At 38.2% G+C, this 19547-nt stretch overlaps 1 protein-coding gene across 1 annotated transcript in view; it reads right to left on the reverse strand.

Annotated features, from left to right (window-relative positions):
* MAP2K5 (mitogen-activated protein kinase kinase 5) overlaps positions 1-19547 on the reverse strand; it is a 138448-nt gene that overhangs the window by 106621 nt on the left and 12280 nt on the right. Inside the window, exons 4-7 of the mRNA XM_009280409.2 lie at positions 17612-17652; positions 16798-16865; positions 13998-14046; positions 8663-8727 (exon numbers count right to left, since the gene is read on the reverse strand). Coding sequence (XP_009278684.1) covers positions 8663-8727; positions 13998-14046; positions 16798-16865; positions 17612-17652 — 223 coding nt within the window. The remainder of the gene's footprint in view (positions 1-8662; positions 8728-13997; positions 14047-16797; positions 16866-17611; positions 17653-19547) is intronic.

Raw genomic sequence — 19547 nt, forward strand, 5'->3', positions numbered from 1 at the left:
TGTCACGCTCTTGGTCAGACTCTGGCAGCCTAATGATAGAATTGTCACGTACTCAGATGACCATCTAAAGAAACAGATTCAAATTGTTTCTAGGAAATAAACACTTTGACAGTTGTTGCCTTCTGCAATAGACTAACACATTAGCCTGACTCTCTGGCTGTTAAAACAGGAAATCCAAAGTGCACAGCAGTTGTAAAAAGGAGCTTTTATGGGGACTGTGCTAGTTCAAACAGCAATCTACGCCAACCTCCCCTCTATCTAAAATCCCATTACAGATGCTTGAGTACTGATTGCAAAATGATTTGTTGTTAAGCTAGAAAACAAACAAAAAATACTTGTATCTAAATTTTAAACTTTTCAAAAGAACAAAATTGGCACTAGAAGCTGCATAAAGAAAATGCAGAATAGCAAAATGTCTCCCTTAACCCATCTCTGTGGGAAAGAGGCAGTTTTGGCATCCGAGCCTAAGCACAGCAGAATGAATCCCTCACCTCTTGTACGCTGTAACCTACTACTATTTCCATCTGTTACCACTTATATTAGTCTTCCTTCTCCACTGCAGCCAAACATTCAGGGTCAACCTTTGAAAACTGGATTACAAGTCTTTCTCCTTGTACCCATCCCATTGCAATTCAGCCCCGATTCCTTAGAGAGACCTGAACAGACAGAAAGGACTAAAGACTGAGACGGCTTAGCCTTGACGCTGCTTGAGGAGGCTGTGGTGCCACCATCACCAATACTAGGTCACTTACTACCACAGGACCAACCCAGATCAGATGCAGGCACAGTAATGTGTTTCAGCTGCTGGCTTCAAACTAGCTGAAAGAACAAAGGACAGCAGAGCAGTCATAAGCTTAGGCTGACATGGACAGGCATTATCTGACACAGCGTAAAGCCTGCCAAGTAAACCCATCACAATTTTTGGAAGAAATGTGAAGCAACAGAGAGCGCCAAAAACTACGTCACATCCTACGGTGATGGCAGTTTAGATGCTTACATCCCTCCACAAGGAGACCTAAAGCTGGATTTTCTGCATCATCAAACCATTTGTTCAGGAGAGATGCGTTCATGACACTCTCACAGCATAACAACCATTCAGGAAAAAAAAACAAAACCAGAGTTATTCAGTAATTCAGTAATGACCAGTAATAGAAAACAGAAATGTACCAAGAAGCAAGAGTTTTCTGACCAGTAATAGAAACCAGAAATGTACCAAGAAGCAAGAGTTTTCTAGGTATTCACTGTAATAGCTGAAAGAGCGTTTTCTTCTAATCATGGTTCAGTTTCAAGTAGAAAGCTTGCTCTTCCCCAGGAGCAGGCTGAGAGCATAAACACCGTGAGGTTAGTTACACTGCCCCATTCACTACTGGATTGCACTGAGATACCATCGTGATGAGCAACATGCCAGGAACAATTTTTGCATTGCTCCTCTTGTATCACTCCTTGCCATCATCATGAAAACAGCTGTGGTGCCGTACAGGGAAGGTGGTTATACATCGGAGCTGGGTATGGCTGGCTAATCCTTATGATAATTCAGTGGATATCTGAGCAGTTAATTTTTAGCATTTTGAGTAAGCATTTTCAAAGAATCTGGGGTGAAAATAAATTGAAAAATCAACATCAACCTCACCGGTGTTGTTACACCCACTGTTCTTCACAGAGACATCAAACAGAGATTAAGGAGAGAGTCTGAAACACAACACTGGCAGCATAATGGCAAAAAAGGATTCCTACATAAATACATGTTCTTCTGCCCCTTATCTCACATTCACTGATATAAGCAAAAGCATTATTTTAAAGAGTATTCTATGTCAGGGAACAGTCAGTGCCTATAAGCTTGGCATAGCTTGGCTCTGGCAAATTCCACCAATTCTCTACTACACGGAGTGTTACTTGTAACCAAGAAACAGATGATATCACCCGCATTGGGGCAAGCTGCAAAGCAAGCTGCACTATGCCCACACACCACCTCACGCATTGGTAACGAGAACAAACTCAAGTTTTCAGGATTACTATTCGCTTAATCTTCCAAGCCGTGGGCATACAAGGCAAACAAAACAATTTTAATTTAAGAATCATCCAGTTTCTAATTAAACAGCCATAGGCAGCTGGCTGGATACATTTTAATCAGTTTCAATAACCTATTGATTGTATACTGAAGCTTAAAAATTAAAAGTAAAAAGATGACCGGGGAATTGTCCCATCTCAGAACAACAGTAGAACCCTCTGTAAATAACTCCTCTTTTAACCATCAGCTAAATGAACACTTCAATACTGCAGTACAAAGTCTTCTGCAAAATTACTTTAACTAACAAGCAGAAATTTATCAGCTTCAGCCAAAATCAATGCTGAAATCAATTTGAACACTGGTTGTGTCTAAAGGGGCTCATTGGCAATTTAGGGAAATTACACCATGTAAATGCCTGTGCTTTAATTGAACAGTTTCATCAACTAGGCTGTGATTGCTGTCCATTCATTTATTTACTTTCACTGCAGCTACCATTCTGCACAGGAATGGTTTTTGTCAGACTTGAAGGAGGTACTTTATCTTCATATGAGGCAGGCAAGTGATAGCCGGGGTCAAAAGAAACGAGTGAACAGCAATCACTGGTCAGTCTTGTTTAAACTGCAATGATAATATGCAGAAATTTGGTGGGGTATTTCTAACTGAGCCCAGCTATTATTGTTCCAATGCTTTTCAGTGTGCCTAAAAATAAAACAAAACAAGAGAAACAGAAAATGAATGTAGTCTGGGAAAGGAAATAAAGGAAAACGCCTCCACAACTGCAACACAAGAATGCAGGGAGATAGGATTTTCAGACTTCACATGGCCACAGATTTGTTTTAATGCCAAACAAAACATTGAACCTGCCTGTACTTTAAGAGCTGCATCAAGCACCAGGCTGGGACAAGCAACGTCTAAAAATGTAGTGAGAACCTCCACTGGGAAGTACAACGCAAATGAAGCCACGTGGGTCGGCTGGCAGTCCTCCGGGCTGGGAACCTGCAGAGATGGGCTCGGTTCCTGCTTCTGTCGCTGCTTTGCTACCTTGGGAAAAATCATTTCACGCTCTGTCTCCGTTTACCCTCTGCCGTGTGCAGAGGATGACACTAGCCTCCTTTGCTAAAAGGGCCAAAATAATCTGTGAATGGAAGTATTTTAAAGAGGAGCAAATTATTGTTGTTGTATTGCATATTCATACAGAAAACCAGAAGCAAACAAAGAGAGGAGAGCAACAGCTCTGCTTAGATTTAGACTGGCTTCCCTAAACATTTGAGGTGCATGATAGTTACCGCTTTTGAAGAACAAACTGGGACTGTAGAGACCCTCTTGAGGGAGCTCCTTCATGACAGCACCAGTGTCATGCATTAGAAGCCATGGGACAAGCCACAAGGAGCAAACCTTGCTGAGCCAAAGCTCCTCAAGGCAGTGATAAACTCTGGCTATTCCATCACCATTCCAGCAAATGGAGCCAAATCACCTCCACCTCCCTTACCCTCAAACACAGCTAAATCTCCTCCAGCTTCCTCACTCCAGAACTGACAATGCTTTTCCCTGCTAATGTTAGAGGATCCGCAATACACTCGCAAGGCACAGTTTGCAGGCTGTCTTGCAAGAGATAGCAACTTTCCAGCTGTCTTGCCATGCGCTATGTTTAATGTGCTAATGGGGCACCCCAAGGTTGGCTGAGATAGAGAATAAGGAAACAGGCATATGCTAGAACATACAACTCAACCAAACAGCAAAATTGCTTAAGTAAATTGCCTAAACAAATTAAGCTTCCGTATTTATTCGTATTTTCCCTAGCTATACAATTCTTCTGGGTGGTACACCATCAACAGCCACTTCTCTCCCAATTACTCAACTTAAAGTGAAGCCGTCTGGTTTAACAGCATTTTGCTAAGATGATAACCGATTCTCCCTTTTCTTCCATCTCTCCCAGATACTAGGTAACTTCACAAATTAATTACGGCATCATTGGGCCTTTATGTTTATTTCAGTATACAGAGCAGTATAGCTTGCTGCCGCCGAAGACTCCTCTAACAGAATCCAAAGATTTACAAACCATACACAACACACATTTAAAAAAAAAACCAAAAAAAACCCAACACACACAGGCACAAAAGGCTATACCATCCCCTGAAGTTCCTTGAACATCTCACTTCTCATTAGCTACAATCGCAAAGCAAAAACTAGAAGACACGAAATAAGAGAAAAAAATATTATTTTTGCTTGTATGTAAAGGAAGGAAATCGTGATGCTTTAGATATGCCATGTGAGAGAGACTTCACAGAGCAATTTTTTGCCAGAGATAAATACCTTTACTTCGTAATCCTTAGGTTCAAAATATACACAACTAAGGATTTTTGGTCTAAACAATTTAATGTAGCTACTCCTGAGACTGGCTGGCAGAGTGTATACATCACATTACAAACCAAAACGTTAACCTTCTTTCACTGAAGCAAAAAGGAGCAATCTTATCAAAACAGTCTCTCAGAGCTCTGCAGCCAATGATGGAGCTAAAAGATGTAGCACAGAAGCACATACTTTAAATGTCTTTTGGAACTACCAGTGAATGATTTTTTCCAAAAAAAGCAATTTAAGTAAATACAATAGATGCACTGGTATATAAGTGTTTTCTTCTGCTGTGAAGCAGCCCGAACTGTACATTCTCCATCCTACCTATAGCTTCTGTAAAATAGTTGATAAGAGTCTGTTGCAGAGCTGGAAGGTCATACATCCACCAGTGTAACAGTCTTAGGGCCCTCTTGTCAGGAAAGGTGCAAATCTCCACGAAACAATGGCAGCTGAGAGCTTCCAAAAATTCAAACAATTGGACTTACAATACTCCATGGAAAGTCGAAATCCCAGTTAATGATGTAAACTACCTACACCAACTGGCAGACAGAAGAGAAAGACACTAGGATGCTTTCAGTCTTTGTTCCAGCAGATTTCATCACTTGACAATCTTTACTCAAGACAGGGTACACGCTGCCCACTATGCACCAGTGGAAGAATTCTTGCTTTCTGATTGTTTGTATATTCAAAGATACTTTTTGAATATACAGTTTGGAATTATTTATAGGTTCTCATGTATTTTTGAAAATACAATTAGAAAGCAAGAATAATTAACTGTTTTTGCCGTATCTAATTCTGGAATTGTTATCATTCCTTAATTAAGAAAATAGTGTATCAAAAGGTAGGAGAAAAATAGGAAGTCAAACAACTATTAAATCCCTTCCTTTTAGAACAGCAAAAACATTTAGATTCAGCAAGTTCTCACTAGAAATATTGCTATAAAGTATTGATTTTTTTACCAGACTCAATTGACTGAAAAGTTGTTTGTATAGCAATATTGGCCAAGCCAATATACTGGAACAATTTTGCTACACACAGTAATCAAGTGTATTTCTAAAGTATAATTATACTGTCATAAAAATAAAGCTAAGATACCTCTTCTCTAAGCAATAAAACAGTTGCAGCTGTAAAGAACCCAAATAAATGAAATACATTTTCTAACTAAACATAGCGTCTTCCAAAGAGAACAAAACCACCTCCCCTCTCCCCCCTTAAGCCAAGGTTAGCATGAAAAGTGATCAATACTTCAATCTCAATAAACTATTTCAATAGTAGTTAATTCACATGGAAAGAGAGGCTGAAAATTTTTGCTCAGCGACCTGCGACACGCTATCTTGTTTGCTGAATGCTGATAATATATCATTGCCATAATGGATATGACTTAGTATAAAGAGCTAGAAAGAAAGAAAAAGAGATACCACATAGACACTCTCGTTCTTTAGATTCAGATCAATACTACACACAGCCTCTTCTGAAACAAACCGACAGCATGGAATGCTGGAAGAGGAAAACAGCCAAACGCCTGCAATTAATTTTATTTGACAAATGGTCATTGATTTACTGGAATAAAATATATGTGGGCTGCTATCTATGACTACTGCAATCCAGCTACCTGTAAGTATTCCATTTTGCAATTTCTTATTGGCTTGTGTAGCACAGATGCTCCTTTGGCGAGGGAGAACAGGCCCCCCTTTACGAAGAGGTGATTGTTGCAAGGTAGGAAGTTCTCTGTGCTTTGTCCAAAGCACATCACCACGGCATGGTAACTGCCAACTCCCTGCAACGACAGCAACCAGCAGCCCTCCAGGGATGAAAGAGTGAATTGGTACAACTCTTCAATCCAACGCACCGAGAAACAAATTCAGGAAGATGAGAGAGGAACGCATAGCTTAGAAGCCAGTTTTGGGAGAAAACCATATTTCATATTTATATTCTGCTATTGTTTGCATTGCAAAGTAAGTCAAACTTCAGGAACGTGTAAAGCATCCACACGTAAAAATGGTGCACATTCCCTGGAGCAGTGCAGAATAACACTTGCACTAGAGAAAATAGTGTGAAGTCACTGCAACTGCTGATTTAAAATATGAAGGCAATAAAAAGGAAAAAGAAAGGTAGAAATAGTTCCCCGATACAGAAGAGGGCTCATGTTTTTACAGGTAAAGTTTTTTACTTTCCCAAATTGCAGGCAAATGCAACGCTCAACCACTTAACGAAGCAGATCACAACATCAGCCCACACAATGCAGCAAATCAACATAGAAGAAATGCCAGAAGTATTATGCATTCCCTCCTGTGCCATTATCCTCTGTGCCTTGAGTGTTCACATCTCTGTTCCTTCATCACTCCTGCAGACTCTTACTAAAGCAGTAGTCATCACAAGAGAAAAACATTTTTGTAAAAATATTAAACAAAAAGCAGGCACGTAACTATACTACCCTTCAGAAATACAAAAAGAAGTCAAAAGGTGTAAGTTTGGCTTTACATAGCATTTTATCCAAATTTCCTGTATGAATTTTATGAGATGTGAAATACGCATTATGCCTGTGGCAATATTATAGAAGAATAATGTGAAATACGTATTATGCCTGTGGCAATATTATAGAAGAATGCGACGTTTTTGTACCGCCTTCCGCATCTAAAAGCACTGTCTCATTGTAGGGACCATGCACACACAGCAGATGTGGAACAGAGCTGTCCCTTGTGAGTAGGGCAGACGCAAGCTGACAAACAGACATTAAGTTCAGCAGATCCTCAGCGCAAAAGATTAGCAAAGCACACGTTCACTTGCCTTGGTTTACATCCCTTAGACTTTGGCCATTGGCCACTGTAAGACACAGGATGAAGGGGAGAGACATTTGGTACGAGCTGGTATGGCCGCCTTTGGCAGTTCATGATTTTGCATTGCTAGCTCCTTACTTCAGCTACTTCTCTAAAGAAAATGACCCCAAATTGGGTAACAATGACACACTGTTCCCTCACTTTGTGGGATACTCCTTTTCCCTAACTGTGTCTCAAGTGCCTTCCACAGGGATCAGAGCACGTGGCCCTCCTTTGCGATGCTTCTCCCACCTACATCCACTCCTGGAGCCTCCATCAGTACACGGGGAAGGGAAGCAACTTTCTCTAAATGAGATGGAGTACACGGGGAAGGGAAGGGAAGCAACTTTCTCTAAATGAGAAAACACCAAGAAGTCAGTGACTGAGCTGTAAAGTTCAACACGCGCTCTTCTCAAATCCGTCTTATGATAAAGTAAGAAAAGAACACCGTTTCTGCAAGTTTCTTGGTCTAGGAATATCTTTCTACAAGAGAACGTCAATGAGATTTCTGAACTACGTTCCATCTACAAGGCTAACCTGATTTCTGAAGAGTCCATTCAAAGACTAGATTTGTCCCTTTAAGGTTTTGGAAGTCCATTTTCATTAAGCCTTCTGCAAGGAGACCGAAGCCAGTCATTTTGCAATGTTGGCAGCCAATTAGAAACTAAACTAAATGCACCATAGCTTTTAAAACATTTTAAAAAAAATTGTTAATATCAAAGTTAAAATATCTAAGGTATAAACAAAATCATAATGGGATGCTGGGTTACTGTATATGGTAAATAGCTCTCTGGAGGAAACCTTTATTACTCCCTCAGGGCTTTCTTACAAAGTATGGATTTCTTAATTCCTAGTGGAATATTTTTCATACACCACTGCAGACTATTAAGTACCAGATATTACATTATGTAGTTTAAACTTTGCACTATGCATGAGAAAGACTTTCCTGTCGAGAAAACTATATCTCTGCCATTATAATCTTTACAATATTAAAATTAATACTGGCTGCAGGGTATAAGCTTCGCTACCAAAATTTGGGCGAGTTTATCATTTAATATATTCATCAGCCTGTGTGTGAAGCTGCTCGTAAGGGAGGGAAGTCACTGCAACAGTGAAAGGGGTATTTACTAGTTTTGAATTGCTAGAGAAAGGCAGAGCAATGGTGTCATCACATCCCACTGGTGTCATTCCCAGTACTGGGCTAGCAAAGGGCGTGGTGAGCCAGCAAGAATAATGGCATTGCAAATACCGAAGGCAATTCATTATGCTTCAGGACATTTCAAGTTCCACTTGTGAACCATTAACTTGTTACCCAGGAGGGATTCAAAGCTAAGCATTAAAAACATACTAAAAATGCACCAGCCCTCACGGCACCCAAAAGCAGATACCTTGTAAATACGTAAAGAGAATTCTTAAAAAGTTTGCGTTAAGAATTTCTTTTATAATCTTTCCTGCTCAAAAATTTTAAGTGAAATTCAACACTCACTTGTAGACTGTGCCTCCATTGCCATGACCGAGGATGTCTCGATACCGTATGTCTTGTTCATTCATCTCCACAAGAAAGAAAGAAAAACAAAAGAGATGTCATGCTGTGGATGGAAATGTCAAGGAAAAGCAACTCTAGGCCATAAACAACAAGCAGTCTGGGTCATTTCAAGTTCAGCTGCAAGAACGAGAAGATCAATACAACATTTGCTGTCCAATTTATAAAAGACGATACCAAGGGACAAAGTGATGGAAAGTTTAATGACAATTTGTTTGCCTGGGTCATTTCATTAAAGTTTGATAAAAGGTGTCAAAATGGAATGATATAATATAGCTCAAGAGGGTCAGGTCACAGATACTGATAGGAAAAGGGTCTCCAGAACTGCACATAACCGAAGCCAAAGTTGGAGGTGAATGGAAACAATCCAACAGAAAACTGTCATCTTAAGTATGGCTAGAAAAGTTTATGATTTATTCTGGAATCAGCATAATTGATACTAATTGAGTGACAGTTCTGTCAGTAGGATTCCTTCATAGTGCTTAATTTATATACCTTTTAACTAAAACAAATATTCTGAAAAAGAAAGTCTTGAATTGCTATCCAATAAAAATTATTTTCCTTGAAATACACAACTAATTGCTTGCCTCAATCTTTCTGCTCACTGGGACAACTCTCCCGATATGACGATATCCTCAGATATTTGAGAAGCCTGATACAAGCACTGTACGTTGCAAATGCTGGCATTTGGGATCTTTCTGATATGGATTTTACAAAAGCTAATTATACATCACCTTGCTGGATGAGCAATTCAAATGTAAAACTACAGTTCAACCTTCTCCTGTACAAATACAGTTATACTGATCTTCCAGCTAAACCACCTACTAAAAAAAAAATCACTACAAACATTTTTGGAATGCACATGCATACTTGAAATTAAATATTTTAATGAGCGTAAATTCTGGGCTGCATGCATTTGCTATTCCAAAAAAACCCCCTCCATTGCCTGATCATTGTAAATAATAAATGTCCGGGCATATCCCATTTTTTTGGGATATTTTCCTAGGAATTTGTTACCAAATCATTAACTTGTTTCTATTAACTATTTATATTTGAAAGGATACAAAGTTAAACATTTTACACGAGTTGGTATGGCACCTTAAAGACTTTCTGTCATTTTTGTGTGTAAAAAGGCATCAAAAAACCCCTAATGATACGTCTGGTCTGCTATCACTGATGTGATTAGAGATCACGTAACCACATCTGAGATAGCTTCAAATTAGCTGTTTCAAGTAGCATGAGCACCGCTGTGAGAGCCACACAGACCTCGCCATAAGCTAACTGTATTTATCCACCTTCTGAAATGGCTTTTAAAATTCAGTAGGGACATGTGCCTTTCAGTTACTAAGCCATGTTTAAGCATCCCCTTTCATGTGACATCAGTGAAGATAAGAGGAACTTTGCCCCTGGCTTCAACTGGCACAAGTAAGTGATGGTAACAAGCTGAAATGCCCTAAAGAGTCAATATTCAGCATGTCTTACCACCAGAAAATGGAATATTTAATTGATTTAAAATAATATGTTTTAAGGACAGAAATTATGAACTCCAAAATTTGTATTCTTTCCTTTCATTACCTGAATAAAAAGCACGCTCGTTTCTCACAGGACATACTTTTCCTCTATGCATTTCTTCCACTGAGGTCAAAATCTTTGAGTTCTGAGAAAATTCAAAATACCTCAAAGCAGAAGTTGACTCTACATTATTACCTATTTGTAGTTAAACCTGGGCCAGATATCTTAAGAGGGTATGAAATGGCCCATTCAACTATCAAGGTTTATGATGAAAATGAAAATTTATTTTATCACTGAAAGCTATCTTGCTTATTGCATCAATCAGAGAATGCAAATAAAGGGGGGGGGGAAGACACCTCATAAAGAACAATAATTCATGAATGGGTTTAAAAATATAGAGAATCTATACTGGATCCTTGCTCTAAACATACTTTCTCTCAGACTGCAGTACTCATTAATTTAAAGCATAAACTGTGTTTAAGGAGTTCTGCTCTCCTAATCCGGAGGACTTTAGTTCTCCAGTCTTTGAGGTAACAACAAACATCTCTTTCCTATATTCCCAGCAACGTTCTTACACACAAAACTCTTAAGAGGAATCAAATGAATCCACAAAGCTCCGAGCATACTTGTATCTTTGCTTCTTGTGGGGAAAAAAGAATAATTTTTTTGTAGTTACACAAGTTATAAGCAACAAATTGAGCAGAACCAGAGACGTAAAGCGTATTCTCTTTCCTCCTGCTTTTTGCTAACTGGTAAAAGGAGAGTACTTTCTTCACACCATTCCCTAAAAGCCAGTGATAGGAGCAGTGCCGTACTGCGATGCTGCACCACTCGCACCCGCTGCCAGCCCAGCACCACTTCTTGTCTCTAGGCACAAAGAGCAACCAGAAACCCCGGGTGAAATAGGAAGACTGGGGTGGAGCAAGTATCTGCCAGCAACCGATAGAGAGATAAAGTGTGATTTACTGGCTCAAATAAAGATGCCAAAAACATGTGGTGATTTATTTATTTTACTGGGAAAACTGGATTCTCAATCATAAAATGATAGCATAATAACAACGAACTCGACAGTATGGAGTGGAATATTAAACCTGCAAAGCCAAGTTTGATCGGATGCCAATATTAACAGAATTAATGAAAAAGCAAAACAGACTTCAATTATGGATCAGCAAACAAAACATCCCTTGCTTATACCTGCTGTTTTTGAAAGAAATCAGTGTCTATCTCTTGTAAATCATTAAAAACAAAATGCTCAATTAATCCTTATTTTATATGTAGAGGCCTGACAGAGGCAAAGTCCTATAGCCATACCTTTGCTTTACGAATCGAAGCAATAATGGTTTCAGAAAGCAGTCACACTCTATGAGCAGACAATTGAAGAGATTTAGTAAATCCCACTTTATAGAGCAGAGACTAATCGGAAAACACAAGCCAGTCAAATGTTTCTTATGAACTGTTGACACTATATCAATGCTGAATCAATTGGTGGCATTTACTCTGAGTGACAGAAAAGAAATAAATATTTATATCACATCACCTATATCAATGAACCTAGGCAGAAAGCTATTTCTAACCTGTCAATATTTGATTATCTTGAAGAATCATGTCCCCTTCTTTTAATGATTAATATGAATTCCTTAGTAAACCTAAATGGAAACTACTAGAGGAATATCATTATGAATGCCTGAAAGCATAAACTGCCAAAAAATAATAAAAAATAATAACCCAACCCATATTTAAGTAATGATAAGTGTGACTTCATCCCCCAAAAGGAGGAAAAGTTAAAGTTATGACTAGAAACCTATCTCCAGTTACGGATCTGTGACCAAATTTGCAGAACACAATGCAGCATAACAAAAAGCATTTTCTCTCGACAGAAAGCAGTGTAACTCCTATCAGAGCAGTGTGACTAAAAGGTAGTATCAAAATTTCCTTTTTCTTTTTTTTTTAATGGGTTTAAGTAACATTTTTTAATATCATAATAAGAGTTTTGGTTCCTTTGTATCTTTCTAAAATTCTACTACGCAGGAAAGAAATCTGTAACAATCTACTGCAGGGCACACAAAATACTCATTCCTATTACTTAGAATAAATAAAATGCAAAATACAGCTTACGGACTCAATCACAAAAAGATGGCTTTTACTCACACTCAGTAAGTCTACTTAAAAAAAATTAGTAATATTGAAGTAATTATCAACTTCATTTTAAAAGTTCAGAAGCATGCTGCTGGTATTTACATAATTTTAAGTTATCCAGAGAAATATATTTTTAAGCTACAATTTTGAAACATTAACAAATCTGCCTGGTAGGAATCTGTGAATATTAGAACTATACTATGTCTGCACGTAAGGAACGCTGACAAGCTTAAAAATACATTTTGAAGCTGTATTCAAAGGATTCAGTGCCAAAGAGGCAAGGCTGCAATAGTGGGCTGTTCGACTCACATTTTAGAGGGGCACTCTCATCTATTAGACCACAATGTTACAGGTGATACTGAAGGACAAGCATGAAGACCTGCCTTTATCTTCTTGACACGCTCAACTACAACTACTTGATTCATGAAATGCCAATGAGGCTTGGAGAGGTCATTGTGTGAAGGCACTGAATACGCATCTGAGATAATTAAGATTTCAGCCTTCGAAACATGGAGGGGAAGTGAACAGCAGTTAAGAAAATCAATAAGAGTCTTTTATTTGCAGTGACACAGATGTCTCAGTCAATAGAGCCTAATAGGCAAGCTTGATCGCAATGGACAGGTGCCTGCCTCCAAGGCTATCAAAGGGCTTTCACTATGACAAACATTAAAACATACTTATGTTGCTGCTGAAGAATCTGGGATTCTTTTAAGGTAGTTTAATTTAACGGTGTATATTTAATGTCATTATGCTACTGCAAGCCTGCCCATACGTTCAGCTCAAAATGGGTGAGAAATGATTGCTCTGTTTGTCCAGGACATCCACTTGTCCATCAATTGTTACATTAAACCTTTCACTTCTGGGTGCCAGAATCTGAATGCCTGGAGCAGGAAGAGAAAGTAACAAGACAGCTTTCTACAACTTTGGGTTTGGGTTTTTTTTTTGTTTTAGGGTTTTTTTGTGGTTGGGTTTTTTTGTTTTTTTAAGCAGCTACAACATAAGGTGAGTCCAAATATTACAGAGCAGTTCCTTGCAAGAACCTGCTAAATATTTAAGCATCTACTGCCCTAAAAAAGACGAAGGTCATTCTAACTGAGCAGTTGACTTAGTTATTCAAAATTGATTAACTTCCCTGAAATTGTGTCAGCAGCGCAACATGTGTGAGGTACTTCAATCTATCTGGAAAGCAGCTACAACATAAGGTGAGTCCCAATATTACAGAGCAGTTCCTTGCAAGAACCTGCTAAATATTTAAGCATCTACTGCCCTAAAAAAGACGAAGGTCATTCTAACTGAGCAGTTGACTTAGTTATTCAAAATTGATTAACTTCCCTGAAATTGTGTCAGCAGCGCAACATGTGTGAGGTACTTCAATCTATCTGGAGCTAAATCAGATTAGCACATTTTGAGAAATGGGAAGCAAATTGCTATGCCAATCAAAGTAAACCAGGACACATAACTCATTCATATCATGAAGGTTTTCATGGTTCCTCCAGTTCTGTATTAAAAGAACACATTACAACTAAATGAGCAGTAAGCATCTCTCCACCTATTTGTGGTATGCCAATCACTGCAGTATTAGGCAGTAACGAGACATGCATGTAGCCAAGACTCAATTCAGTACACCTACCTGACCATTTGCAAGTATTTTCTTCAGCTCTGCAGAAGACTTTTTTAAGCTGAAAATAAAAGGCAATTATTTTTAACAACTGTGCTATTTCACTCTATAAAATGAAGTGAAACCATAAGAAACAACAAGCCATCAGGTTAAGTTCATGGTTGCATATTCTGAACAGATTTAACTTTAGCAATGCTGACTGATGTTCACTATAGCTACTCCTCAAACTGCAGACAGCAGAAATGGAGAAGCAATGAACATTTAAGAAAATCAATATATTTTTCACCTTTACAAACTAGCTTTTTTAGATACCTGACTATACAACCCTTTGAGATACAACCTATGGTTTGTCAGTTCAAAGAAGAAAAAAAGATACTCTCACACACCAGGTGTTTCAAAAAACAACATGAAAATAAGGGTCACATCTAGTTTTCAGGTGCCTCATCTTGTTTTAAAACCCCTTAAGGCATTATCCCTCAATAATCTCTATAAATCTGCAGCAGAAGGGTGTGCCATTGATGATGCCTCACTACCTCACCTGACTGCAGATTGGAGCATGGTGAGCAGGTGAGTGCAACTCCTGATTTAGGCATCTCAGGGACATGCCTAAATTGAGGGGGGTGAGTCCAGACTGCCATGTGCATCCATTCCAAGGCAGCTTGCTGCTGCAGTCCCTGTGCTTTTTCAGGAGAAACTACTCCTGTGTCAGTAGTCTTACATTAGGCAAAACGCCCCATATTACTTTTTTTCTAGTAAGAGAACTTTAACCAATTACAACTATCAGCTTGGTGTGTTTTGTAGGTAAAACTATTAATGGCTTCAAACTACTTCCACCCACTTGCAAAACACCGCTTCACCTCCTTTCCTGACAAACTCTGTTCCTTGTACGTTCAACACAACAAACTGCCTGGGTAGAAGTATGCCTGCAAAACTTCATCTCAAAGAGACATTCTGCTCTTATTACTGAAGTTAAAAAAAAAGTACAAAATAATATATTCTTGAAAGGCATGTGCACGTGTCTTGATCACAGATCATTATTAACAAGAACAGTGAAAACACAGATTTCATATTTGGTGGCTTTGTTCTTTAATAGGCCTCTTGTTCCCACGAATACTTTAAAGAAAAATTAAGTTTTCCAAGGAAACATAAGTTGATCTTGTCATCTTTCATGACTAACAATTTGTGAACATGAAACAAAGAGAGACTTTCAATTACTTCAAAAACAAAACTCATAGTGCAGAAGGTTTCGGAAAAGGAATGGCAATTAACCACCAAATAAGGTGACAAGAATCTTCTAGAAGCCTCATTTTCAATGCACTTTAAGAACAAGCTCAAAGTACAGAAGTACTGAAAGCCAAAGCACAACAGCGGCAGAAAGCAGCTTTATTTAGTTCAGTGCTATGATAGATTGGGAGGAGGACTGCAGTTCATAAAGACATTCAGATTTATTTTCTTTAAAGAGTCTTGGATAGGATCTTCACCACTGCAATACACAGCAAATCTTCCCCAAGGGATGGGGGCAAACTTTGCCAGAGGAGACTGACACAGGGTACTGGCTTTCTTTTTTTATCTCTACAATTAGCAAAGCCACTAAAGGGAGCATCAAAACTGGTTTTAGTGGTACTTGAATGCGGCTACCCACTGTAGCACAACTCCAGCACTGCTGCCAACCATATGGGGTGGCATCCTCCTCGTCAACAGGTAACCACATCACATCACTCCCACCACGCAAAGACAAGGTTTGTGGGACGGTCCCACCACTGCAGCACTTCGCGGTGTCTGTCAGAACGGGTACCAACACTTCACCAACTGAACGTGCTTAATGCAATATGATTGTGTCTTTGATCATGTTCATCTCTGTCAATTTTTTCCTCAAAATGCTCTCGGAGAGAAAAGGGAGCAGCATGCTGATGCACAGATAAATGTAATACTGTATGCTTATTAGAATAATAGAATAATTTAGGTTGAAAGGGACCTCCAGAGATTTCTATTCCCACATTTCAAATATGCTTTTATATGAAGAGGATGGAACCAGACTTTTCTTACTTCCTTTTAAGAACACACAAGGTTTTTTGTGGGTTTTTTTGTTTGTTTGTTTGTTTTAACATCAGTATGGAGTAGAACACCTTCCTGTAACAGTTCATGTAATAAAAGGGATTTTATGCTCCCGCATTTAAAAACAGATCTCTAGGAAAAAAGAGAGTTCTCTTGCATTTTAAGATCTTAAGATGGGTTTTGAAATTAGGACTGGAATCTAAAGAGAAAGATAAGGGAGATGGCATCCAAAACTTTGCTGAAACTGTATGAAACAGGGCACCTAAGCTGTTCAGATTTTTCAAAAACCTTACCCCACAATAATAAACCTACTGAATTGGATATCAAATTTTAGAACCAAAGAATCCTGGAATGAGATATTTAGAATCAAAGAATCCTGGAATGAGATAAGCAACGAAGACCTGAACGTACAGACCTTGCCATAGACAGTGATTATTAGATCAACTAAAACAAATTAGCTCACCCATAAACAGTATTTCAATGCTTTATAAAGGACAAAGCCATCTGAAAAACCCAGCAAAGGCTTATTTCTTTCGGCAGAAAATAATTCTCCTGAAGAACCAGCAGTACGAGTCTAACAAGATCCATGAATCAAGGTAATTTCGTCTTCCCCACTTCACTCCTGCGTGCCCAGTAGTCATATTGAAAAAGTTATTCAACATCAAGCTTATCGTTGGTAACTACCGCACACAAGGTTCCATTTTGTTTTAATAAAAGAAAACAAAATAAAACATATGCTCCTGCTCTTGACTCTTACCTATTGCTTGGAAGGGAATCCGAGACTGCCGAACTGCTATTATTAGCAGACCCTGCTCGCGTATTTACCTGCAGGCAGGGAAAGAATCTTTATCAGTCGTTTGTGTTCAGAGGACACTATTCTAATTAACCTGTAATTTGCCATGAATTTCTCATTTCACTACGAAGGTTAATTAGCTTGTTGCTAGGCATGCTGATGGTTGAGGTCTTGCCTGTATGTAGGTTAGCAGGCTATATAATTCATGGACTACAATATACTATCTTTACATCTCAAATGCTTAGTTTAATAATACAGAAAAAAAAGAGATATGTCCATCATTTATTCTCATTTTAAAAACTAAACAATCATTTAATGTATTTGTAGTCTTCTGCATTTCAAAATGGGTATGATTGCAGAAGCAATAACCATACCTGAATGAATCAAACAACCTAAAAGAATTTCATTGCAGTGTCTTCCACACTTAGATAAATTACTGAAATCAAATTAATATGGTAGGGTTTGTTTGTTTTTTTTTTAAACTCTGTTTGAAGTAGTAGCAGACATTAGTTGATAAACAATATTAAAATTTAGGAACCTTATTAACAGAGGTTAAAAACAAAAAGAAAGGCAATTCTATTTTTAATAAAACTGTATATATAGATATCGCAGCCAACACCAGCAGATGAATCCTTCTCCCATCCTCACAAAAAAAAAATTTTAAAAAAATCTGCTTGTCAGAGCTCAAGAAAGTGCAGTTTTATTTGACATTTCAATAAGTGGAACACAGCATTACAAATCCATCTAACTTTACTGAAACAATTATTGAAATTCGTACCTTCAGGCCATGTATGTTCCGTTTCCCAGGAGGCTTGCAGGCTGAAACAGTAATTGACTAAATTGTAGAACACATCAGGGCCATTTACAAATTTGCTCAAAATGAATCTTTTAAAAAGAAATGAGGGTGACACCAAAATTAGCAGAGAGAAATGATTGAAAAGTGCCTCACAAGACCCAGAGTGGGAATTATGAACCAGGATTTTTAACTTGCAGGAGTGAGCATTTATAAATGCTAAGAGCTTTCTGACACCATGTAATATAAATTCTAATTTCTGCCTAAAACACATCAAAATCAAGAGAACTGGTGGCTTAAATTATCAGATTCTTTTTGTAATTCAAATTAAAATCAATATCTTATGTCACTATATTTTCACATGCTGTATTTTTTCTGGCATTTAACAGAAATATTTGCAAGCCGTATTTTAAAGGAATCAGCTGCCACACATCATGAATTAGTCATATTGTCAAATGCAGACAGTTTGTTTTAAATGTGGAAAAAACATGTCAGGGGCAACAGCAGTGAGTCTCAAGAAGCCAAATACTGGATAAATGCAATACAAAATGCCACATTTTGGACACAGATGTACAAATGTGGCATCTTATTATGATGTCTAGGTTTACAGAGGGACATGCTGCTTGAGGAGAAAGTATTTTCCTAAAGTCTCTCGAACTATACATTGCCGTGTTCTTCCATTCGGTGGATGTGCTTTTGTCAAATGTTAAAGTCACAAAGGCTTCTAGCTACATGTTACAGACAGTTCCCATTTTAAAACTACAGTGCCCTACAAATTGTATGTTAAAGGGCCTGTCACTTTTGATTGATTGTCTGAGGAGGGATGAATTTGATTTTTCTCTTTCTTTGATGCACATGCATTTTGCTTCAATTTTTGACGGCAGGAAACAGAACTATTTATTAGTCAGAAGGACACAGATGATAGTTATTAAACACATCAGTTAGGGCCAGGCCATGTGCCTTTAAATGACATTAGAATGTGCATCTTATAGAAGAAAAATATTATGATGTTGTGGGCATAAAAAACCAGAAAACAGTAATAGGCATATTATGTTTTTTCCAATAGATTAAAATCAACATTTTCAACAAGATATTAAAAGAATAATATTTTTTTATGAGATATATATTTGAATCGTATATTCACCTTGCATTCCACAGATGGGATATGTATACACATAGATAACATAGACAGGATATGTATATGTGTGCAGGTATGCATACACTCTCTTGTTTATGTATATGCACAGAGAGGTTTATTTCCAGTACAAAAAAAGAACTCTGGCTCTTACTACCTAGACAGCAACAATGCATTTTTTAAAAAAAATAGACAAAATACCATTTTTTCCCCTTAAAGACCTTTAAATTATCAAATGAATACAGCACAGCCAAGGTAACACAGGATGGCACATGGACATTTACTACTGGCAGGCTTTATGGAAGACACGAGTTTTCGGAAGCTGACTGGAGACAGCAGCTGGGAGGCTTCCTCAGAAGTAAGAGAAGCAAAAAATGGAAAAGGACTCAAAGGAAGATTGGGCTTGCAAAGGAAGCTCTTAAAAAGAGAGAACCTTAAATTACAGGCAGAAGAGCTGCATGTTACTGATGGGGCTTTAAACTGCAGTACGTAGAGAGACACGGCCAAAAGGGCATGAAAGAAAAGTGCTTGTGCTAACAAAATTTGGGATGTTCATTAGAGAGACAGGACTAGAACTTTAAATGCCAGAAGACAGGAGAAAAAACACGCAGGAAAGTGCATTTTGTTCGATACTGCAGAAAAGTGGCAGCAGAACTTAGAGGCAGTATATGAAGGTATGAAGGGAACACAGGGTAGCTTTAAAGCTGTAACCTAGAAAGAACAGATGTTTTAAGAAGGCGATTTGGAAAGATGAAACAGCAACTCTGCTCTGAAGCAATTCAGAGT

The sequence above is a fragment of the Aptenodytes forsteri genome, unplaced genomic scaffold (assembly GCF_000699145.1).
Source record: "Aptenodytes forsteri isolate BGI_AS27 unplaced genomic scaffold, ASM69914v1 Scaffold83, whole genome shotgun sequence".
In the NCBI taxonomy this organism is placed as follows: Eukaryota; Metazoa; Chordata; class Aves; order Sphenisciformes; family Spheniscidae; genus Aptenodytes; species Aptenodytes forsteri.